The sequence below is a fragment of the Brachyistius frenatus genome, unplaced genomic scaffold, assembly GCF_029030835.1.
Source record: "Brachyistius frenatus isolate BFR_SWC_R1_liver_20210118 unplaced genomic scaffold, ASM2903083v1 Contig_102, whole genome shotgun sequence".
NCBI classification, from domain to species: Eukaryota; Metazoa; Chordata; class Actinopteri; family Embiotocidae; genus Brachyistius; species Brachyistius frenatus.
In genome coordinates, this window is record NW_027210701.1 from 450,142 (window position 1) to 474,362 (window position 24,221).

A 24,221-nucleotide genomic window follows, 5' to 3' on the forward strand; every position below is an offset into this window, starting at 1 on the left:
TCAAGGTTTCTTCAGATTTTGAGTTCACAAGACAAACAAATTGGGTTTCAGTGAAGCTGCAAAAAAACCACCAGTTTTTAATGGTTAGATGCTAATTGTTTTAATTAGTGCTAATTATGCGCATTATGGTGAATATGTTAATAACATATGAAGAAAAACACCCAAAACATGAAACTTTATATGAAATAAAAAGAGAAAAGGAGAAAATCGTCACACAACTGGCGAACATTTGGTGTTCTTGCTTTATAATTTACAAAAAAAAAAAAAAGATTTTCAGAATAGTTTTGCATCCATTTTCTGTCCAGCAATACATAGTTTCAACTCTAACAGGGACAACAACTGTATATCCTTTCTATCAAAACCTTTACCAGCACATCAACAATCTACGACCGAAACAAAGAGACTTCCCACTATATCAAAGAAAAAGAAAGAGTTGAAACTCCTGCAGTGTATAGTTTCTCTATAGGATCCAAAAGTAGATCATTTCTATTTGCCAAGACTGAATTTAGAGAAGGCAGAAGGCAATTATATCCCAACCCACACATGAGCATCTGCTACATTTGAATTTCTCATTTTCTGCACGCAGGTGTGAACACCTGACATTTCAAATTTATTTTGGCGACTGCAACGATTCTTTCCATTCTCATTAAAACTACATGCCGTTGTTTTTTGAGTCGCAGGTTTCTGAACTGATTTAAATTAATCTCCAAATCCGATTAAATCCTCCAACAACAAAAAGTTCAGCCAGACTACCAAAAAGGACCTTATTTGTTTGTTTGTTTGTCTAATGAGGATCCCTCGTCATCGCAGGTTGCTGCTCTCACTGCAGACTAACGACTTTGTTCCGGATTACAAACCACATGCTGACAAAAACATGGCGGATTCAGGTTGGCGCTTCCCGACTGGCAGCTGAAGTTTACCTTTAAGACCAAATTCAAAAAGTTCTATGACAAAATGTGGCGAGATTCTTATAAAGACAACATTAAAGAGACTCGTCCCCGTCCACGTGACTGAATCGATCTCGGTTCTTAATGGTTTCACACCTTCAGGCATCATTGACTTTCTCTCCTTTTAATGTGTCGAACTGCTACCAGAGGTCATCGAGCACTGAAGCATGAAATGTACCCACAGTTACAACAAACAGGAGCGAAGGGGCACACTTTGTAATTAGGGATGAAAGTCAGCCTGAATATCCGGTCAATAAACATCTGAATGTTCAATATTTTTACACCAACATTAAATTGACTTTCAGCTTCATTTATACAGTATATCACACAAGTTCATACAGTGCTTCACAGATGACTGATAATGAGACAGACAGGTGTAAACAACACGGACAGAAAAATGATGTAAAAGACAATTTGAGACCAATGCAAACAGCAATTATGTAAAAGTACTTAATAGAAAGATATAATAAAATATTACAATGTGAGTGGAAAAAAGCAGCAGGGAGCAACAATCCTGAAGTGACCAAGAACTGAAGGTCATAAAGTGAACCATGCATAAATTACAGCATGAATATCAGTGTAAATGACATTAAATAACACTCTTAAGTCCTTCAGGCAGCACTGCATTAAAAACAGACACCAATCTGTAGTGGAAATCACTGAGTGGGCTCAGGAACACTTCTGAAAAGTCTCTGAACACAGTTCATCGCTGCATCCACAAATGCAGGTTAAAACTCCACCGTGACAGGAGAAAAACATCACCTCCAGCAACAACAACAACAACAGAAGGTTTAACGAGGCACCTCGGTACCAGCAGGAGCCTTTTTGAGCCAGTTAAACCCGATTTATTCTTGGCAGCTTTGGGCTGCACACGCGTTGTTTAAGGATGTCAGAGACAAACCTGAATCTACCACCTTACGTGTTTTAAAATAGATATAGATAATAATCAATCCGTCCCCCACCATTCGTATTTTTTTATGCCACAAATATATCTTTATTTTCTTTTTCATCTCTCCTCGTGATGGAAGCTGTAGATGCTGAAATTTGTGCTATAAATTATCCTGAGAGAGATGACGTCTTCATCAGGCATTGCGTTTAATATAGATCAATTTAACAGAAACACATAATCAGCTGAACGTTATAGACTTTTATATGGGAATGTTTTTATTCTTTTATACTCGTCAAAAAACCACAAACAAGTTTCTGTTATTTTACTGATCTTTGACTCTAGAATAGACAATGAGCTCCATCTGTTTAATTATCTTTGGATGCTGGAGGAAACAAAAAGAAAATTAACCTCGTGTACAGATCCCCGTGTTGACTGTGAAATTACTCTGATTGGAGATGCACTTTTGATGACACCTCTATGGTCGTCGCTTGCAGGAATTCAGTTTTTATTAAAAATGATTGCTTTGAAAATAGATTTTTCTCTCTCAGCTCCAAATTAACACTTTTTTTGAAAAAACAAACAAACAAGAAAGTTAATGTGGCTGCTCGGGCAAAAAGTGAGACACACCGCGGCATCCACTTCAGACTAATCCAATTAATCGCTTTCATTTCTAAAGGCTGTTTGTTCTGCAGAATCTTTGCCAGCTCAAGTCGAACATAAACATCCCGGAAACACTAATGATTCTCTCTAAAAAGAAAAACATAAATTTAATGAGGATAAATAAACCCTCTGATCGTTCAGGAGGACCCACCTTGCGTTGCATTGTTCAGTGGTGCATATAGAAAGCACTGTGTGACCTGTAAATAGAGCAGAAGAGTCTGCAGCCAATACAAATCAGCACTTCTAAACGTAGAAGATCAAACAGCTCCTCTCCGTTCGGCAGTGACGTTCAATAATTCAACGAGGAGAGAGAGGCATCATGCAGCCATCTGGAAAAACGTCACGATCTTTCCTGGCACATGTATACATGCAGCCCATACCTGAAGCAACAAGTTCACACCTGCTCACCGGCAGCTGTTCGGAGGCGTCGGTGGGAAGGAAAGATAATAACGATGCATTTAGCAGAAGTGTGCAAGACAGGGCGAAGAACGAGAGCACTTTAGTTGACATTTAATCCTAAAAATAACCCCTTCAAAACCAAACAATTTTATATTGATATAAAGTTATGTAGCAGATTTTTGTTCCGTCATAGGGGTCCAAAACCACTTTAGGAGTAACTTCACGGCGTCTTAAATTATACTGTCGGCTGCTTCAGATGTGACTATCGTTCAAAATGGTGCAACTTCTTCATAACTCTCCGATCAGACTGTCAAAATTTAAACAAACACACGGACACATACAGTGTTTTGTCACTTAAAAAAACAAATCCAAGTACCTCCTCAGACCTGAGCTTTAATTTTGTATGAATTTATAATATCTCCTGGTTATTTAGGATCAGTGGGACCAAATAAGTATAAAAACTAAACGTTTTCTTTAAAGAGAAAGTATTTTTTGAAAAATAATGTCCTCATATTGGGAGAAAATATTCATTTTAATGTTTAAAACAATCAAGAACAAAGTATTAAACAGTTTTGTTCGATGTCTGAATTTGGCTGTGCTAAAAAAAACAACCTGCAAACTGTGCAACAAAATTCTAAAAGCTGTAATTTGTTCAACTTTTTGCATAAACTTTCTTTGCTCCAAACTCCAGTCTTTATGTAAAATATGCCCTGAACATGTATAATATAAGAATAAAAGATCAAATCAGTTTATGCAAATGAATTTGTCCTACATGCAGAAACTATTTATGCTCTTGCAAACTAAACTGTTTATTTCTTCCTGAGCTTCACTTTGCATGAACAATCTACTTTAACAAAACTGCCGGCTCCGATATGAGACTTCAGTTTTGTGTGTGTTTTTTTGGTTTTATTTCCTCAGGTCTGATCCGATCACGCGTGCGAGGCGCCAACACGGCCGCCGCCTCCATCCTGACCTTCCTGGACAGCCACTGCGAGGTGAACACCGACTGGCTGCAGCCGATGATCCAACGAGTCAAAGAGGTAAAAAAAAAAAAATGTCATTCACACTCTGCAGTGAGACACTTAACACGCGCAGCGCGCGCACACACACACACACACACACACACAGTCGGACAAGTATGGAGGCTTTTTTTCCTCTGTGGTGAAACACTTCAGGGGGTTTTGCTGCTTCTCAGGGCAGATTTTTATTGTGTGTGATGTCATACATTGGCTTTGCGTCTTGTTAAATAAACACTGAGTTTGTTCAGCTCAGATTTAAGTCACACTGTACCAGATGTAACACTCTGGAAAGAGTATGATGCCATATTTTCCCACCCAATCCGCTTGGGGCTGAAATCACTCGACATTTTAATCCGCACAACGCACACTAATAATCTTATTTTAAAGATTTCTCCCTGTTGAGTGTCCGTTATACAGGAAGAAGTGACGGATTCCGGACACACAGCCCTGCAGTGGTTTGTTGTATCCTGTGGTGTGTGTTGTGTTGCTGCACTGGTTTGTGTTTACTCTCGCCTCCGGCTGCTTGTTGATTTGCTTCCCGATCAAATAAAACGTTCTTTGTTAGTGCCGTGAACAGATTCTCCCAATTCGCTGTGTCCTACAAATACAAATAATGCATCCCACCAGGGCCGCCACCGTCACATCCAGACGACAATGTGAACAGGATGAAATGCAAAACCCAGCCAGCCTTCTTAAAGAAGGGGATTTTCACTCTGTTGCTGTGAGACCATACAGTACATCACATTAAAGCAGGAGTCTCTAACCTTTTTAACTCTGAGGGCCACTCATGTTAATTAAAATATTTTCACATAGCTGAGCTCCACCCAAACCGACCGAATAAGCTGCTTTTATGCTTTTTTTTTCTTTGTGCATTTCTTTGGGTTTTCAATTGAAGTGCTCTAATATCAGATTTAACTAATAAAATCCAGTGTTTCCCTTTGATTGGGACCCCCTGCTCCTCCCGAAAGAAACCCAGTGTATGGTTGGACCCCGTGGGAAACTGGAGGGCTTTTAATTTGAAAAGTCCCTTACTAAGTGACAGATACACTCTTTATAGCTCCTGCCCCCTTCTGTTGCGGTCCAGCTGAAAATATTGTATTTCTGTTAGTTACCTCATTTCTGAGCAGCCGTTTGTTTCCAGTTCGGTGTGAGAGTCTCTTGTGTTTCTGTCCTCTGATCTCTGTGTGTCTCCACCTCAGCTGCACTGACATGGGTGGAGGGAGGGAGGGAGGGGAGATTGTCCACTCAGTAATCCATCGCATTGAAGCCCCTAATAAGACCTGAGTGTGTGGATATAAAGAGAGATGTATCTGTGGAAAGAGGCTCCTCCCCCCTGTGACATCACTAACCTTCGCCTGGACTCCAACCAGCGCAGCTGCTCCTCAAATCCACTGCGTCCTCCTCACATTCCTGCTCGCTTTTCTGAGCCTTTTCATTTCATATTTCTCTCAGTAATCGCGTCTCTTGTGTCTGACGCTCTGACAGAGCTGCTTCCACTGTGTGCCCCACTTTCTCCGTCCCCTCCCTGTTTCTCCCTCTCTGCTCTGAGTCTGTCTCTACAAAAAGCTATTTCATCCACAAAAACTATTGTCTGCTCGTTCTCCTCCTCTGGAGCTTTTTTGCAGCATCTTCGCTTCCTGATCCACAGAAAATAGTCCATCACTCTGACGTTTAATGAAAGGTGTTGGAATTCACTTTCTTGCCAACAGTTTGATGAAAAGATTGATGCCGCTTTTTACCATCCATCAGTTTAACGTCTTTGCTGAACGTTCGAATTAGGTCCACGTCCAGTATTATAGTTTTTGTCATTTAAATACATCTTTTTAATGAGGGTGGCACTTGAACGTTCATAAGTCGTGCTAGTTAATACGGGTTTGCTGTAAATCTATCGAAGTGTTGTGAAGATAACGGTTCCACGATCTTTTTAACCTCTTGATAAAAACAGTTAAAGAGGACTGACAGCATGCAGGTTCGTCCAAAATTAGGTCCCAACCAAATGTGCAGATAATGGACATCTTCATCCAGAGACATTTAAGAGAAGTCCTGGTCAGACGTCCAGATACTAAACCCGTCTTGAATGTCTACCAGACGTACAAAAGTGGTTCTGGACTGACGGATGCACACAGACATGATTTAAACGTCTCTCTGACGTTGTGCGTTTGCTGGATAGAATAAATTCTGGATATAAGCACATCCGTGTTCGACTGTTTCTCACCAAAAAAAGTGAAGTTTTAACCTTTTAGTTTTTGTACAGATCAAAAAAGATATGTAGTGTATTAATTAGAGATCTTTAGATGTGCTGGTCGGTGGATTTTGTTGCCTTCGGATGGAGTCTCTCTCATTTCATTCTTGGCAAGAAAAAAAGTGTTAATCTCCCAAAAAGCCTAAACTCCTTTAAAGGAACAACAAGATTTTATCTGCAGCTCTGACTTTACTGAAGGGTTCTTTCCACATATTCAGACGTCTCTACTGTACGAAGTGGTCCGTGTTTTATTCTCTCAACACGCTGTGAGTGTGTGTGTGTGTGTGTGCACATCATGGTGTTTGTGTTTCACCCGTCTCTTTGGCTCCGGGCGGTTCTGACTCACTCAGCTTCACATTACAATCTTTCAGTCTGGCATTCAGCAGAGCGCCTGTGATAATTCAGCCGCTCCACAGTTCATCTGCGCTGCGCCCCTGATCATCCCAGACCACAGTTCATAGAGGCCTCCGGGGGGACTGATGAAGGTTGCGCTTCATTTAAACATAATCATACTTAGTTCACTCAGAGCAGCAAACAAAAAGAGCTTGAATTTATTGATTGATTAAGTTCCAACAACGATCTGTTGATTGGAGAGTTTGAGTTCAATGACGATCGAATGCAGTCTGACTAAAAGAAGCCGACTTCTTTAGTGGCATCATTTCTTTAAATACTTTTTAAAACCATAGAAATGTATGAGGGTGTGGTGAGGCAAGTTTCAAGCAGCAGTAGATAAGGATTTATCGTTGTCACTTATTAGTTTAGTTTATTAACCATGTACAAAACACATTCATCTCAGAAAGAGGAAAGAGGTTTTGTATGCAGAGACACACCCAAAAAACAAAGACACTCCACAGCAATAAAATGACATCAAAATATTTAATACCATATATGCAAAGTTATAAAAACAAGTTGTCAAATGTAAAATTAAAGCTGATGTGTTTTTTAACTTCACAGGAGAAGATGTGGAAATCTGTGCGGGTTTTTAGACTGACATGAATAAATTGTTCCATTTATTAACGGCTTTAAAAGAAAAAGCTGACTTTTTTTTTTTTTTTTTTTTTTTTAAGAGAAGCTACAATCTCCTCTGAAAGCAGACTGTGAAGTTCAACTCATTTTCTCAAAGCTCCTCAGCAGACGTCTAATACACACAATGAAGTTGTCAAACTTTTTATATTGTACGAGTTAATCACAATTCTGACGTGACTTCTTGTCCATGACTTTCAGGGTTTTTTTGTTAAGTGGCCCAACATGTTATAAGACCATCCTGCTCGCCTGAGATCAACATGATATGCAAACAATTCTAGTATTCAAATATGCCTTAAAGGTTTCACCTGTTAACAAGTTCCTCACATGTCTGAAGTCACCAGATCAACCAGTGTTTTGTTAGATCATCAGTCATTTTAAAGATTAAAGGAAAGTTGGGAAAAATGAACATAACTCTGTGCTGCAGAAATATGTTTCTCTTCTCATCCTGTTAATCATCCTGTAGACCTGCAGGTCCTTCACATTTTACTATTTGTATAACACCAGAAACAATCAGCGTTTTAACGAAGCAACATTTCTCCTGCAGAAACAGTGTTTTGTTTTTGTCAGTGATTGGGTTTTTTAGGTTGACATTTGCATGACTCACATTAAAGACTGATGACGCAAAGGAACAGAGACCTTAGAGGAAATAGAAATTCTGTGAACACAAAGCACATGAATCAGTTCAGATATATTCTCTTTAACATCGTATATGCTTCAGTTTAAAACCATCCAGATATGAGATGCACTCTGACTCTAATAAATTCAGACACAAGAGGGAACAAAAGATAATCAGTGACATCCGTTTTGGAAGCGCTGCCTTTCCATATATTACCAAATCACAGAGGCTCATTAAAAGACCAATAAATGTCTGTTGAGCGCATCACTTTCCAAATTGCTCAATGCTGCAGTTCGTACGGCGCATTGAGGTTTACTGCGGGTTGAGTCTCTGATTGGAAACATTTACCAGGACTGTCCCGACATTAAGCTGTTGGACCGCACACAGACGCCTCATTGGCAAATAGATGCAGAAAACACTGTCGACAATCAGCAGCTCTGTGTGGTGTGTTTGCTTTTGGGTTCAACGGTTTAGGGTTCCTCTGTCAGACTGTTATCTACACTAAGCTAATAAACTAAAGTTTAGCACACTCAGCTCATGTTCTCTGTACCTTTTTTTTTTTAAATATTATTATTATTCCCTTTTTTTTGTTTGTTTAAAACAGAAATATTGCAAATTTACACCACAAAATTCAAAAAAGGACATATTTTGGTGCAGCTCACTGTTCCACCAGGGAGTTGTTGTTTTTTATCACCCCTCGAAAGTGGTCTGATATTAAACTGTCGTGATACATTGATTTATTTTACCACACAACGCTACTTTTTTGGGTTTTTATCCTGACAGCGGAGTGACAGGAAATGAGAGGGACGAGAGCAGAGAAAATACGCTTGGATCTGCACTCAGACCAGCTCTGTGTTGGCATGAAAAATAAAGTGTTCAATGATGTCAATCACAATGATGTGATAACAATAGCGTGTATTTCTGCTCTCCTCCCACGCAGGATCACACGCGAGTGGTCAGTCCCATCATCGATGTCATCAGCCTGGACAACTTCGCCTACTTGGCTGCGTCTGCCGACCTGAGAGGAGGTCAGAGGGCAACACACACACACACACACTCATACATATATAGAGAAAAACTCCTGTTTCACAAACTTTTGTTATGACATCATGACTCTTCTCACGTTAGAAATTGAAAACACAGGTCTGTTCATCCTAAATCAGCAGGATCCTCGTGTCTGTCTTCTGGACCAATGCCTCGACTTGTGGTTGTAAAAATACCTGCAGGATTTTCACTCTCGTGCTCTTTTTTTTGTTATCAGGATTTGACTGGAGTCTCCATTTTAAATGGGAGCAGATTCCCATTGAGCAGAAAATGGCGAGAAGCGACCCGACGCAGCCAATCAGGTGCGTCTGCAGTGGCTCTTGACCCGAAGATCTCGCATAAATAAACATTTGGTTTGGTGCAGTAGAACAAAACTAAAACTTGTAGTTCATTAAGCTGAATTGAGACTCAATGATGCTGGACATAACGTTTCCTTCCCGCTGTGCAGGACTCCTGTCATCGCCGGTGGGATCTTCGTCATGGACAAGAGCTGGTTCAACCACTTGGGCCAGTACGACACCCACATGGACATCTGGGGGGGGGAGAACTTCGGTGAGCTCACTGCTGATTTCTACTCCAGTCACAATCATGATTTTTTATCATCACATTATCCTCCACAGATGTCCCACTCTAAAAAGTTTTACTCTGGCTGCTGGCAAAGACACCGACTGGAACATATTCCTTATTTTTCTAAATCTTAAAGATGCAATAAGTATGGTTTCATTTATGCATTTTCTAAAATAGTTTAATGTTAATTTTTGACATTAGAAATTATGTAATGGTGGCTACAAGCAGGGAAGAAGGAGGACCAGAGATTGCACACAGAAAATAAACTAGTTTCCCGGTCTGAAAAATGAGGCCGATGCAGAAGTGCCTTAAGCTGCAATACCACCGAATGCCACTAGAGGTTGGCTCCAAAAAGCCTACGGCTCCATAGACTCCCATTCAACTTCTCTCATCAAATATAAAGTCAGTAAATGTTTTCCACCAGTTATCTCGGTGTTGTTAGATGAAATCGCTCCTTCTTATTATTTTTCTGGAGGTCCATCTGAAAATAATCCATCATTAATTAGAAAATAAGCTTCAAAAATAAATTTTTGGGGGTGTGTCTGTTTGATTGACAGGCCTGTGGTGCAGTCAGGTTACAGCTATCAGTGGGTGGGACGTAGTATCGTCAGGTGTCCAATCAGATCAGTCACATCCAACGCTCGCTCGTCCAAATATGGTCCACTTCCTGCTCCAAACCGCTCCGAACTAGCAAGATGTTGACGGACAGAATCTGAACTCGAGGATTCAAAACGGCCACAAACCAACAAGTGACGTCACTGCTGGTTGCCGCTTGGTTTGACCTCAATTCACTACATTAGTGTATTTGACTATTCATTTTAAATTGTGTTGACAAGTTTTTTTAACCAAAATCATCAATTTACGTAAATTATATTTATTCAGTAATGAGAAAACAATTTGCACATAAGTGCATATTTGGAAAATAAGCAGCTGTTACAGATGAAATATTCAAATTTAAGTGACCAAACTGGACGTTTTAATGTACTCTGTAATTTCCTGCGTGGCTCTTTGGGATGCTGCAGCGCTCCAACAGCCGGCGCTCCCAAATGCCAAATGTGTCCTTGGAATCTGTAAATGCAGCGCAGCGTTAAATTATCCGCTCCAGCAGCTTTCATACTGCTGAACTACAGTTTACAGCCATCTACTGGATGGAAATGTAGCAGGTGAACACGGCCAGGCTGATGTTGATGGATGATAAACAGACAGTGACGGGCCTTCATCTCTGTCCTCCTCCTCCACCTCCTCCTCCTCCTCTTCCTCCTCCTCGGTCCTCCTGCAGAGCTTTCTTTCCGAGTGTGGATGTGCGGAGGAAGTCTGGAGATTCTCCCCTGCAGCCGTGTCGGTCACGTATTCAGGAAGCGCCACCCGTACGACTTCCCAGAGGGCAACGCTCTCACCTACATCAAGTGAGTGGGCGGGGCCTGCCTGCTGCACATGGTTTTTACACAGAGACACAAAAAGGTCAAAGCTGCATTCAGCCTGCAAATTTTAAATGTTGAGGACAGCTTGGTGTGAAGTTAAGAGCTTCAACAGGAAAACTTTTCACACACTTTGACCCCAGTTGCAGCGAGAGATGGATTCTCGATCCACTTGCATCGCTGCAAATTTCTTTGTTTGGACTAAAACAGAGGTTTCCAACTCTTTTCCCACTAGCCTGCAAGAAAACAACATAATTCAGACACAAAAATGTAATAATAACATAAATACTTGGTGTAATTTGTGCCGGCAGCGACACTTTTTTTGTCTGTCATCACCTTTTTTTGCAGCAGTGCATAAATTCGGTGTGTTGCAGCTTCTTGGTGCTGCAGAAAGGATTATCTGTAGTTTTACTTTATTTAGTTTTTATCATCAAAATAAAACTACTGCAAAAAAAGTTGGACAAGATTTATATACATACATATGAACTCAGATTGATGTAGTTTTGTATACAGGGTTCCCACAGGTCAGGAAATATCAGGAATTTTTAAAAAGCTCTTTTCCAGACATGAAAAGGCGGAGGATTTGATCATTTTTGGGGGAATTTTGTTTGCATGTTTAAATTTTAGTTGCCATTTATCAAAATATAATATTTTCCATGTGGCTTTTCAGAGTTTCCTGTATTCCCTGAGTGGTTTTATCCCCTTTCTGTTTGTCAACAACTTGCAAACACTTCAGTAAAGAGAAGCCTTTTCTTGGCAAACATGAAGGAAAATGTAAATTTCAAGAGCTTTGGCTACAAAATGAAGACTTCAAAGTCTGGATGATGCAAAAAGATGACAGAAAAGCTGAATGTAAATATTCTAACTCTACTGTAGATCTGCATTTCTAGAATTTCAGCTGTTTAGTCAGTAGTAGTCAATAAGATTTGACATTTGACTCAGAGTGGGAACCCTGAGTCTAATCTCGTCTGAACGTTACTGAATCTGTCCGATTTTTGGACTCCGCTCCACTTGTTGCACGTGCTCCTAACATGCCCGCTCCAGCTGCTGATGACGATGTCACAGTCTGAAGGCTCCTCCGTGTCACACCACTCATTATTAGAGGTCGTCTGCAGGAATGCGGGCAGCGCTGTGATTACTGCGTCTGAGCAGGTGTTGTGTCTACGCAGGAACACCCGGCGGGCAGCTGAAGTGTGGATGGATGAGTACAAGCAGTACTACTACTCCGCCAGGCCGTCAGCTCAGGGGAAGGCCTTTGGCAGGTTCGTCCATTGTACAGTCCTCCTCCCGTCTCTCACGGATCCAAACAGAACCAAACCGGTCTGGTTCTGTTTTAATACAAGTTAGAGCTTCAATATTCAGTCTCCTCTCTGTTTTTATGTTACTTGTGTTTTATGTACATATTATTTCAGTGAGGAAAGCTGTGTCTTTGATCTAAATGTTCATTCCTGTTGTGAATGAACGGAGAGCAGCACAGTGTCCTGCCACTCCTACGTATCGAGGACAGAAAGTAGCACTTATTTTCATTATAGATCGTCTTAAGAAAAGTCAATAATGTCCCAAAGCCCAAGATGGCACATTTATATTCCTTTTATCTCGGAAACATATTTATTTGAAGCAGCAAACCCTGACATGTGACAAGCTGTAGCCGGAGAGAAGTTGGCATGTTTTTTTAGTTTGTTTGTTTTTTATTTACTTAGCTGATAAACCAAGTTTCAAAAGTGTTGACAGATCATTTTCAGTTGGACTTCAGCTATTTTTGAGTTAGCAGAGAAACACAAGGAAGAACTCATTACTGTGCACATTGCTGCAAAAACAAACCCTGTGTGGTGTCACCATAAAATGTTATTACTGATTTAACACAATCCCTCTCTCCTCCTCTTCTTCACTCGATGTCTCTCCATCCTTGTGTTTTCCTCACAGCATCGCAGACCGTCTGACTCTGCGGCGGAAGTTGAACTGCAAACCTTTCCGATGGTACATGGAGAATGTTTATCCTGAGCTGAGGTACGAGGTTCAAATGAAGCACATTCAGTTTTAATGTCTGACAAAGACATATAAAATAAAAAAATTAAAAAGTTCAAATGCTGCGCTCCATAAAAGATTCCTCCCTTTTCCTGAATAGAAAAATTTACATTTTTAAAGGATGAAATGTTGAGTGTGTGTTCGCTGGATTTATTTGACCATTATTGGTTTAAAAACGACCTGTAATGTTGCTAAATGATTTTATGTATGTACACGTCTTAAACTCACATTTACAACGAAGAAGCTTTACTCCTGCAGACGAATTAGAACACAGCCTTGTAGAGTTAACAAAAAGAAGAACAAGTTTATGATCGGAGGTGATGAATGCAGCTTATCTTTGTGGTGTGGTGGACCTCTCAACATTTTTTTGAGCTGACACAAAAAGGAGATAAAATCCAAACATCGTTAAAAACTAACAAATGGAAAATACTTGCAAAGATTTCTTCCTATTTGTTTATTTTGGGAGATTATTGGAGGCTAAGAGGCTTAAATGGAGCAAAAATAACATTCAACCTTCATTTCATTTAAAAAAAAAAAAAAAAAAGAGACACATTTAGTAAAAAAAAAAAATCTTGAGTAATAATAAATCGAGCCTTTTTTCCGAGCATATCAGTAATCCTGCGATCCCCTCGGGATGCCGTGACCCCAGAGTTCAGAACCAGAGATCTAAAATTAACTGATTTCAATGGGAACCTCTGCGTGTTGTTTCTCAGGCCTCCGCAGCTGCTCCAGATAACCGGGCTCCCTCAGATTGTAACTGTATATCTTTACGAGAACACGTTGTAATAAGCTGCATCACTCCGTCGTGAATCTCAGTCCATCTGTTCTTTATTGTTGTAATCGGACCTCTTAACTGCTCCGCTCTGCCTTCGGGTCCCTCAGGGTCCCCGAGCAGGAAGCGGTGTCCAGTGTGCTGAAACAAGGCGGACTGTGTCTGGAGACCCGTGGGACCGACAGCCTCGGCCTGGCAGAGTGCAGGGGCATCGGAGCCAACAGGCCGCAGTCGCAGGTCAGTGCTCGGCCACTAGGAGGTGATTCAGGGTCACAGTAATACAGAAAATACAATAACTGTGAGGGGCTGTCAGTTCTGGTCACAAATGGATCCTAATAAAGCTGCCTCTGTGTTTTACACCTCTTCTTAAAATTTGAAGCTACTGTTTAACTGACCATATCCAGAACAGACTCCTAGAAATAAATCCCGAATGTGGACAAGTGGCCTTCCAGCAACATATAGCTGGAAATTATTGCAAAAGACTTCAAACTTGGCAGATTAAATTAATTCAAACTTGTGGTTTTCATCTTTCTGATTCGTATATATGATTGATTTCTTCTGCTGCACTCAGGTCTTCCTTGTAAAACCTATACTGTATTGTGTAGATTGCCATAATAAATTAAATTATAATCTTAAAAAATAATGCTCAATTTATGAGTATATATACTCATATATACAATGTGCTGTCTGGGTTTACAGAGGGCAAAAATATTGGTTATGTCAAAGTGTTTAATGCATTTTGACATTTAAATGATATTTAAATAAACATATTACTAATATATAAAGAACGTTTTTAATCTTTAAGATCCTTCTGTCCTCTCAGTCAGTGCTGCCTCATTAAAACATTTCTCTGTTGCTAGGTTACAGAGCGTGTTATCAATTATCAGGAGAGAGTAAATGCCAAATCCTAATTCAAAACACTGTACATCGTCAAAATTTTTACAGATGCATTAAACGTGACATAAACTCCCCTGAACATCCCAGTTATTGTTCCGTGTTCGTATTTGTAGGCTGGAAGCTTTTGTTCAGATAAAGCCAGTAAAATAGTACAAACGATACGAGATACGTGATGCAGAAATGGGATTTAAGCCAACGAGAAACTCCTCAGAGTTCAGGAATTTCAACCATAGACTTCCAGCTGGACAGAAACGTTTCTGTTTCTAATTTATAAAAGTACAAATTCCCACTCCAACGAGGTTAAATGTCACGTGAACAGTTGCAACATCCACTTCAAGCTTTTAAAAAAGTGAAAAAAAAAAACAACTTTTGTTCTGCAGAGATGGGAGCTCATAGAGCCGCTGATCCGGCAGCAGGACCTCTGCCTGGCCATTTCTGCCTTCACAGGGGGGTCAAAGGTCAAGATGGAGTCCTGCAACACAAAAGAGCCCAGACAGGTGAGACTGGAAAAGTGTCAGCCTTTTAAAATGCTTTTTTTAAGAGACATTTTGTCACCGAAAAGATTATTCTTTTTTATGGTATTTACATTGAACTCTGCTGTCTGTACTTTGGTTTTCAACACATTTAATATCTATAAAAAAAGACATAAAACTGTTGTTTCATTTGCTCCACAAAGCAGTCGTTCTGTGAAGTTCTCTGTGTGAAGGGAGGGTTAACAAAAGAAGCTTTAATCTAACACTATCAGTCACAGCTAACAGTTGGGTTTTCCAAGCGCTTGTTTCATTCTGGCATCAAACTGCTGGCGTCTCCTTGATGTGCCACTCAGAGAGCTGAACTCAGACATAAAAGATTTGGAGTTACGTGATGGTTTCCAGGACAGATGCTCAGCAGCCTCCCTGCTGACGATGATGATGATGCCGGGAGGCTGAGTGTCCTTACAAAGAGGAGCAGCTGACTTTATACCTGCAGTAGAACAAGCGCACCCACAACTCCAGACCCCACCCTGTTCCCTCCGTGCTCTCCCTGTTGTGAACGTTAGCGTCCCCAGTGGACCTGAGTCGGCCGCACGGTTTATTTATGACACAGAACGTGGGGAGTTTTTAACTGGAACCATATGTATGAGAGTGCAGGACTATTGCCAGGCCTTTCTCTCATCTCTCAGCCGGCCCATCTTCATCCTCTGAGAGCTCTTTGGGAGCTGGCCCATCAACAAGTAACCCGGCACTGCTGCGGGAGACGTTTGGCCTCTTTGAGCCGAGTGTTTTAATCCCCAAGAAAGGAAAAATAAATACTTTTATCTTTGACTTTGTAGTTTTATTTCTCTAAAAGAGACACAGATACAGATGGCAGAAATGTCAGTTTGTAATGGGAACACAGACTGTATATAAAAGTGTTCATAGCTTCTAGGTCTGAAAAATGAGGCCTTAAGCTGAAATACCACTGAGTGCCACTAGAGGTTGGCACAGTCAGGTTACAGCTATCGGTGGGCGGAACGTAGTATCGTCAGGTTTCCAATCAGATCAGTCAGATCCACCGCTCACTCCTCCCCCAGCTCGTCCAAATATGGTCACTTCCTGTTCCAAACCGCTCCGAACTAGCAAGACAGTGACGGGCAAAATCTGAAATGGAGGCTTCATAACGTTCACAAATCAACGGGTGACGTCACTGCTGGTTGCCACTAGTGGGCAGCCTGATAGCTGAGTGATAAGGGCACATATCACAATGGAACTAGCAGAGACACCCAGGTTCAAATCCCAGTTGGAGCTCTGCTCCTTCTCATTCCTGTCCTCTTTGCCCATATTTCTCTCACTGTTTCTATCAAAAAAAGCCAAAAATAGATCTTGAAAAAAATGCAATATGAATACTTTTTAAGTATCAGTTTATAAGTCAATCCGTTCAGTTTGTGCTTTTCTGGAGATATCATGTCCAAATGCTGGTCTTAATGTCGTTTGTAATGTAATGTAATCAGATACTTGGAAATTCTCTGCAATGAATTAGCCACATTTTAGTCCACAGAAAAATTTCTTAAAAATAGTTTATTACAAATATAATGGTGTCTGTATCACCTTTAAAACCAGTATCAGTCATGGAAACTAAGTTGTACCATTTCCTCCTTCTCCGTGTTGCTTATTTACACACATGCGTGCACAGATGCACTCTTTCCGGATTCCGGAGATTAACCCCCTTTCACCTCTTAACTTTCATAAGCTCCCATATGATTCCGGAAACCCGCTCTTGTGCTCTCAGTTCAGCTCTGATCACTTAATCGTTGAGCCGACCCGGAAACGACTTCCTCCTGCTGATTTGTAGGCAGCCTGTTTGTTAAGATGATGCACTTTCTCGGTCGCTTTGCTTTTCGGTTTCGGGTTTCTTCTTGTCAAACTTTATGTAAAAGTCAAACTGCAGTAAATCAGGCTCCTTTTGATTAATTTAAATGTCTGAATCCTCTCCATCAGTGTCCTGTGATGGATTTGTGGGAAGGTTGAAGTAGTGGCACTCAGCTGATTTAATGATAACCATAAATAAACAATTATGGAGAAAGTACAACTGTAAAAAAGAAATACAACCGACTTTTTAAAACCAACTTTTCCAGCTTTGATTTAAAATTAGAGTATTTTACTAATACGGTCATTGCTGTAATGAGCCTCAATTAAAATGTACTTGTGTATGTTGTTAATGGTTTATCAGATCGATTGGATGAAACAGGGTCTTATTAGAGTTTAATTACCTGAAACTAAGAGTGTTTTCGTTTTTGCTTTTGCTGGCAAGACCGTGGTGATGCTACACACCGTGTCACATAGTCGACACGGGAAGTGATAGAAAAATGCACGATACATCATGTCCACCGTGGGATGTTACATCTAAAAACTAAAATTAATGCAAATGCTGAGCCATTCTGCTAATTCCCCCAACAGACATGCAGTTCGACGCTGCTTGCAGCTACGTTTTTATATAGTGTTGGGCAGTTTAATTTAAGTCATATTACATTTTTGTGTCTAAAATCTTTAGTTGTAAGTGAAAGAATTCATGCAAATGGGGAAAAAAGTGCAACATTTTCTTCTGGAATGGAGTGAAGTAAATATATAAATACTTCCTACCCTTTGTGGGACAGTTTGCCCCGCCCCGATTAGTTTCATCTGGCCCTCGTTGTCCTTCCCTCCCTGGCGTATACGTGTTGCATTCAAATGGAACTCGTGAGCTCGTGGTTAGAAACATGGGAAGTCATGTGCAACGGCAACACGGAAATCATTTAGAAGCCACCCTAACAATTAAGCAAGCTAACAGGGGAGGTAACGTAATGCAGGATATACAAAAGTCACAGAGAGAAAAGATGAGTCCCTTGGGAAGATCAACATTTTCCTCAGACGTAGGCTATTATCTAAGTTATGAAGATAAACTCTATGTGACTAAAATTAGAATATATTAGCTCAGCCTCCAAAGAAAAGTTAACTTCCATGACCTCTGACCTTTTCTGTAAACGTCAGCAAGTACATCACAGCTCGTGAACTCAAGACTTGCAGAACGCTTAGTTCTAACGTGGTGAATACCACAAGAGGGCGCCATTCACACTTGCACACTAAATACAACCACATTTGATTGCGGCAAAAGTAGCAAAGATTTACAATACCAAGCACAATTACCTTAAGTTTGTGCTTCACTGTACTGGAGGACGTTTACTCTACGATGCATTAGTAAAAAAACTGAGTTACCTTCTACATCGGCCGAATGCAGTAACTTTAATTGTGACTATTTGCTGCTCTAGAAAATCCACTGAGTAGCTGCTGTTGCGAAAATCACAGTAATGCTGATTTATAGAATCTTTGAGAAAAATAACTCCTCACGAATCAGCATCAACACCTGCAGCGTCTTCGAGTGCAACACTCAGGAGGTGTGAACGTAAATAAAATCAAAATGGCTCCCACACAGGACATCCTCTCAGATAAACAGACTGTTTCTTCTGTGGTGGGATGGCGGGCTGCCACACTGTGCAGCTGGCTGTACGCACTGTTTTCCAGTCTTGAGTGCAGCAAGTCAGTCATTCATATGATTACAGTAATCCGTGTATGACTCAGTCCATTATTCTGTCCAAACAGCAACCTACTGCTGCTGCACATCATTTATGAGCAGGGAATAATACAAACCAGAGACTGTGACGCCATGATGCTAACTGACAGAGATGATTTTATTTTTTTTATATATTTTTTTTAAATATTTTTCAGAAGTGGAAGCCAAAAGGCACAGCTCTGCAGCACATGGTCAGCGGCCTCTGCCTGGATAGCCAGACACCGACGGGACCTCCAGTCATCATGCAGTGTCGCCCCCAGGTGGCCAGCCAGTCCTGGGAGCCTCAGGTCATCACCTGAGCCGGTGGTGGACGGGAAGAGGAGGAGGAGGAGGAGGAGCATATTCTGGACCCTGCCTGCAGAAAGACTCGGGTGGGAGGGGGATCTCGTCTGCACACTGTCTGTCGCCTTGCTGAGGGATGAAAAGGAGTGAGGACTGTACTTTTGTGATGTCAACTTCAAGCTCCTACTCGATGTGTCTTGGTGACGAGAGCGTTGCTGAAAACATTTCTAAGGCCTTGTTGAGTGAAACTTCGGAGGTTTTCTGTGTACAGTGCTTTGTCCTTCTGGGATGCTGCAGCTCTTCTACATAATCTAAGCTTTTCACTGACAACTGTTGCACATCTCACTTTTAAATTTTCTACATCTAACCTGGTCCACTTCAAATTGGAATCAAAAAGAAAGAGTGCATACTGTACTGTAGCAAACGTGTTGAGCTGCTCCGACTCCAAGTCAAAACCACAGCTTTTGCTCAGAGCATCTTCATGTATAGCCAACTAAAACCTTTTTTTTTATTGCTCAATAGCAGTCTTGATCGCACCATGCAAAGCACCGTCAGGAACATTATTTATTGTTTTGCATGGTCGGACCCAAAGAATGTTTTTTTTTTTTTTTTCTGTCTCTACAAAGTTTCCTGTAAATATTTGAAGCAGGTAATGGCTTGTTTTATGTGAAAAGTACTCTATATGTTGTTTGAAAATTAAAATGTGGTAACAAATACATCACTGTGACGGTTATTTGTAAAATAAAAGGAAATATTGCACTGTTTGGGACTGTTGCAAAGATGAGTATCTTTCTAAAACACCAAATCATCTGAGCATCAGAATATAAGAATCACCCTTGGAATACAATGCAGTTTATTTCAATTACCAATAACATATGATTTAATTATTAATAATCTTGTTTGACCTTAATTTGAGTTATTATTATGTTGCCTACGTTTCCTTGGTCCTATGTTGCCTTGATCCTATCTTTCCTTGGTCCTATCTTTCCTTGATCCTTTGTTGCCTTGGTCCTATGGTCCCTTGGTCCTATGTTCCCTTGATCCTTTGTTTCCTTGGTCTTATGGTCCCTTAGTCCTATGTTTCCTTGGTCCTATGTTTCCTTGGTCCAATGGCCCATTGGTCCTATGTTACCTAGGGCTTATGTTTCCTTGGTCATATGTTTCCTTGGTCCTTTGTTTCTTTGGTCCTATGGTCCCTTGGTTCTATGGTCCCTTGGTCCTATGGTCCCCTGGTTCTATGTTCAGGTTAAAGTTGGATGATGCACAAAAGACCAAAATAAAAAGGACAAAGGTGGAAATCTACAGCTCCAACAGGAGTGTCATGGATATATTAATCTGCCATAGTATGTAGACTACAAAGCAGCTTTTAGCATAACAACTTAATTTTGCTAAATATTTACAGTGGGAAGTTCTTGCGATGTTCTTTTTAATTCACCACAAACATAAAACTTTAACAGACAGCTCGATAAAGATGTGTTTACTTTATTTGACAAGTTCAAATATGACAGCAGATTTTAAATGAGGAATATAATGTAACAAAATTAGGGCAGAGGAGATTTAAAAAATTACCACACAGTCCTGAAGAGAGGTGTAATGCAGCGCAATATGTGAAAACACCTGTGGGTGCATTCACGCGTGCAAGGGGTTCAGTCCTGAACCTACAAATAGCAACCACAAGGGGGCAGAACATTCTAACAGATGAGTGAGGTTCACCAGCAACATTTCATGACTCTGACCTTGACAAGTTGATGGATGGAGGCTTGTTGTTAAAAAAAAAAGAAAGGGTCGTAAAGAAGATGGAGTTTAAGATAATTAAGCATAAAAAGTGAACTGCAAAGAGACAGATAATATGAGTGTTTTACAGAGAGAGATTCATCATTGGTGCATTGTGTAGAGTAAAACATTTACATGACAATCATCCACATAACAGGCTTGACAACTTTTTTTTTCTTTCTTTTTTCTTTGTTGGTTTTGTAACCTCTGAGGCCACAAAACGCTGCACTGCGGCTCAGTGGGCTGTCAAAGATATGTGAGGAATGCAACTTAATGCTAATAAACTTCTGGCCTTTTACTGGGGCCAAGGTTTCATCATCAGGGGTGGATGGGTGAAGGAGAACACGGCAGAAGCCTGGAAAAAAAAGAGTACAAGGCACTTTAAACACTATAAGATTACTTTTGAGATCACTTTTGTACATGGGAAGGGCACCGTCACTGTTGTGTTAGTATGTGGTTTAAAGAGTGACCTCACTTACTGAGGGCTATATTTGCATATCATCTAGACAGTGAATATTATAATGTTTCCAACCCTTTTCATGCCTTACAAAAAGCAGTGCAGTTGGGTCACACCTCCACCAAACATTGATTTTACCTTCTTAACTTCTCACATGGTTTTATTTCAATAAATGATCTAAATATCTGCAACAAAAAAAATCAAAGATTAGAGAAACCGATTTGTGGATGCCAACTTTGGTTTTTTTTTTTCCTTTCCTCATCTGACAACCCCACACATTTATCTGCTGTCTGTCATTTGATATATAAACTGGATATAAAATAGTTCAAACCAGCATCTGCAGCGGTAAACATGCACTCTGATGCTTCCCTATTCATAATCGAATTATGTCATATTTAATATATCAGTGAGAGGGACCATTCAGGACTCTCACTTTACTGTATTTTGCTGCTAAAAGCAAGTGCTAGTGTTTTTATGCAGGATTTTTTATTTATAATTGAGTATTTTTTTTTTACTTTGCTCCATACTTAAGTAAAGGCTCTGAATACTTCTACCACTTCTGTTGCATGCAATTGCATACTTTCTTTCCAAGGTGCAAGGAGCTACAAGAGCTGTTTTCCCATATTTGAATTAAAGGAATAATCTGTGTCTCCTGATTATTGCTGTGTTGTAATTAAATTCCCTGTGTTTATAAATATATATCAATGAAGAGTCAGTTGAATTCAGTTTGATTTACTCAAATAGTAAGGAGTGCAGTCTATTAGCTGCTTCCTCCTTTGCAGCGATAACTGGAAGAAACGCAGTGAAGCTCCAATCTGATCCAGGTCGCGTTATCGACTATCGATCACCTCCAATCTGCGCACGCCGGCCAATGAGGTCGCGCGGAGGCGGTCCGTTGCTAAGGAGGAAGTTTGGTTGAGTCTCCGAGTAGCAGCCATTCAGCGGCGGTGGCTGAAGCGATTGGACTGCGGGCGTCTCTCCCGACACTTTCTGTGGAATTTGAATTATTATTTTTTTTTTTGCTGCCACGGCACGGTTCGTGATACACAGGTGACGGAGCTCACGGGGGCTTCTTCTGGGTCGCAGCGGTGATCACAGGTAAGTGCGCAGTGTGTGTTTTTGGTTAGCACGGCAGGTAAACGCTTGTTAGCTCGCCGAGCTAAGCAGCACTAGCTTGTGTGTGTGTGTGTGTGTGTGTGTGTGTGTGTGTGTGTGTGTGTGTGTGTGTGTGTGTGTGTGTGTGTGTGTGTGTTTTTACGGATGCGGCACACGCAGCTATGTTAGCCCACAATTACATGGCATTTAGCTCGCTTGCTAACCCGACCAGGTAACAGAAGGAGCAAAATGTTAGCTACGAGGCTGTATGCCATTTCTAAAGCTCTGCCCTGTCGAGGGAGCTGAAAGGTAGCTCGATAAAGCTAACGTTAGTTGAGTAGCTAACGATACTCAAGTTACCAGAATAACTTAGAGATGAACATTACTCAGCAAAATAACGAAACGTACTAGGACTAAAATCATGGGATCACTTGGCACACAATCTGTCACCCGCTTGTGTTAATATATTTACAAAACTATGGGGAGTGTACTCATTTTAGTTCATAACAGTTTATAACAGATGTGTCCCCGTAAAATCGAAACATATGCTTAAAAAAAAAAAAATTGCACCCTAAGCCATTAGACAGGTTGATTTTCCTGACGACATCCACGGTGACTCACAGCCTGTGAATATTTGTGAAGTGTGATAATGTGCCCCAGATTCTCTCGTGTGGTAATGAGATCTTTTGCCGGGGCCTTCAGCTTGTTTGCTTGTTTACTTGGGGAGCAACCACAAGAGCGAGAGATTTCCATTCTGGTCAGCCTGATAAACATCAGTGGTCATGTTACACCTCCAGACTTTTGAGATGGTGTGATGGACACCCGGCAGGAGCATCCTTTTTATTGGATGGTAACTCCATTAGCCGTCAGTCATTACTGTGTTGTTGATGGATTGATGAAGAGGTTTCTGACTTGAATAATGTCAATGATGGCTTGTAAAACACCAATGTTTTACGAGCTGTTTGTGGGTTTTTGAGTCCAAGTTGATGCTAGAAAATAGTTAAAATATGTCGCCCCATATTGCTTGTTATATTCTGCCAAAAGTAAGCAATTAAATTTTTTTTTAAAGCAGTTTTTAATGATCACTTGATGATCAAATAGTGTCAGCTTTTGTTTTTCTTATCTCTAATGCAGCACAGTATTTATGACCATAGTCCGGGGACTTTCCGACCATTTAAAATGAAGTCTCTTGGAAAGGAATTTGAAGTCTCTCCCGTACAAAGAGAGAAAATTCGCTCATCTCGCAGAATGAGGGAGGCAGGATTGGCTTCCTGCCACCAAAACCCACTGTGCAAGTCTGTCAGCTGTTCTGGAGAGGAAGAGAATGCTAGAGCGAGTCTCCGTCCGAAGCTTTGTGATTCACTCTGTGGGAGAAAGCCAGCGTTACTTCTCAGCATGTCGCTCCGCTCTCTAAGGAGAGAGGCTTGTTCCTGGCTGCGAGCTGTGCATGTGAATACTGAGTAATGATGCAACGCAGGTAGATAAATTCGCCGTACAATGACGAGGCAATCGTCCCCTGACAGCAGAGAGATAGTTGAGCTTTCTTGTTGCTCATAGTGAAATCGGTGTGTTAACTGAATCAATAAGAGACGACAAGAACGGGAGGCATGCCTCTTTGTTTCAAACAGTCGGGATCGGGGCGATTTGTCTGTGAACACTCAACTGTCCCGTTTGTCCTCACGCTTGGCATCGGGTTTGATGCTGTCCTCCATATGTCGTGCTTTTTGTCAACATCAGTGCTCACTGAAGGTGTCAGGGTGATTGAATGAAATGCTCCAATGTTTACTGATTCAGTCTGACTCATGTGGGAATGTGAGAATAAGAATATGTAAACTCGGCCTCACTGAGACGCCAGAAAATCAGGTTCTCTTTCAAGTTATGACAGGTGTTTTTAATTTATAGCGCAATCCAAATTTATGTCTTTTTGATGCCATGGCTGTCGGGGACTATGACGCCAAGATGTAGAGAATACTATCATGAACACGAGAAACTAAAGTGGGATTTTGTTTTGACACTCGTGAGTTTAAC

The 24,221-nt window shown here is 40.8% G+C and overlaps 2 protein-coding genes across 9 annotated transcripts in view; both read left to right on the plus strand.

Moving 5' to 3' along the window:
• The window catches only part of galnt16 (UDP-N-acetyl-alpha-D-galactosamine:polypeptide N-acetylgalactosaminyltransferase 16), a 34,317-nt gene extending 14,685 nt beyond the window's left edge, over positions 1 to 19,632 (plus strand). Inside the window, exons 6-15 of the mRNA XM_069711587.1 lie at positions 3,814 to 3,935; positions 8,739 to 8,826; positions 9,060 to 9,144; positions 9,291 to 9,394; positions 10,689 to 10,815; positions 11,997 to 12,089; positions 12,751 to 12,834; positions 13,735 to 13,861; positions 14,902 to 15,018; positions 18,742 to 19,632. Coding sequence (XP_069567688.1) covers positions 3,814 to 3,935; positions 8,739 to 8,826; positions 9,060 to 9,144; positions 9,291 to 9,394; positions 10,689 to 10,815; positions 11,997 to 12,089; positions 12,751 to 12,834; positions 13,735 to 13,861; positions 14,902 to 15,018; positions 18,742 to 18,885 — 1,091 coding nt within the window. The 3' untranslated portion in view covers positions 18,886 to 19,632. The remainder of the gene's footprint in view (positions 1 to 3,813; positions 3,936 to 8,738; positions 8,827 to 9,059; positions 9,145 to 9,290; positions 9,395 to 10,688; positions 10,816 to 11,996; positions 12,090 to 12,750; positions 12,835 to 13,734; positions 13,862 to 14,901; positions 15,019 to 18,741) is intronic.
• Positions 19,633 to 22,051: 2,419 nt separating this feature from the next.
• The window catches only part of numb (NUMB endocytic adaptor protein), a 37,793-nt gene continuing 35,623 nt past the window's right edge, over positions 22,052 to 24,221 (plus strand). For 7 of the 8 annotated variants that reach the window (XM_069711636.1, XM_069711642.1, XM_069711639.1 and 4 more), the window contains exon 1: positions 22,052 to 22,196. The gene's annotated coding sequence lies outside the window, so the exon portion shown is untranslated. Of the gene's footprint in view, positions 22,197 to 23,539; positions 23,671 to 24,221 lie in introns of those variants that run through there. The other variant, XM_069711638.1, reaches the window with a different exon arrangement.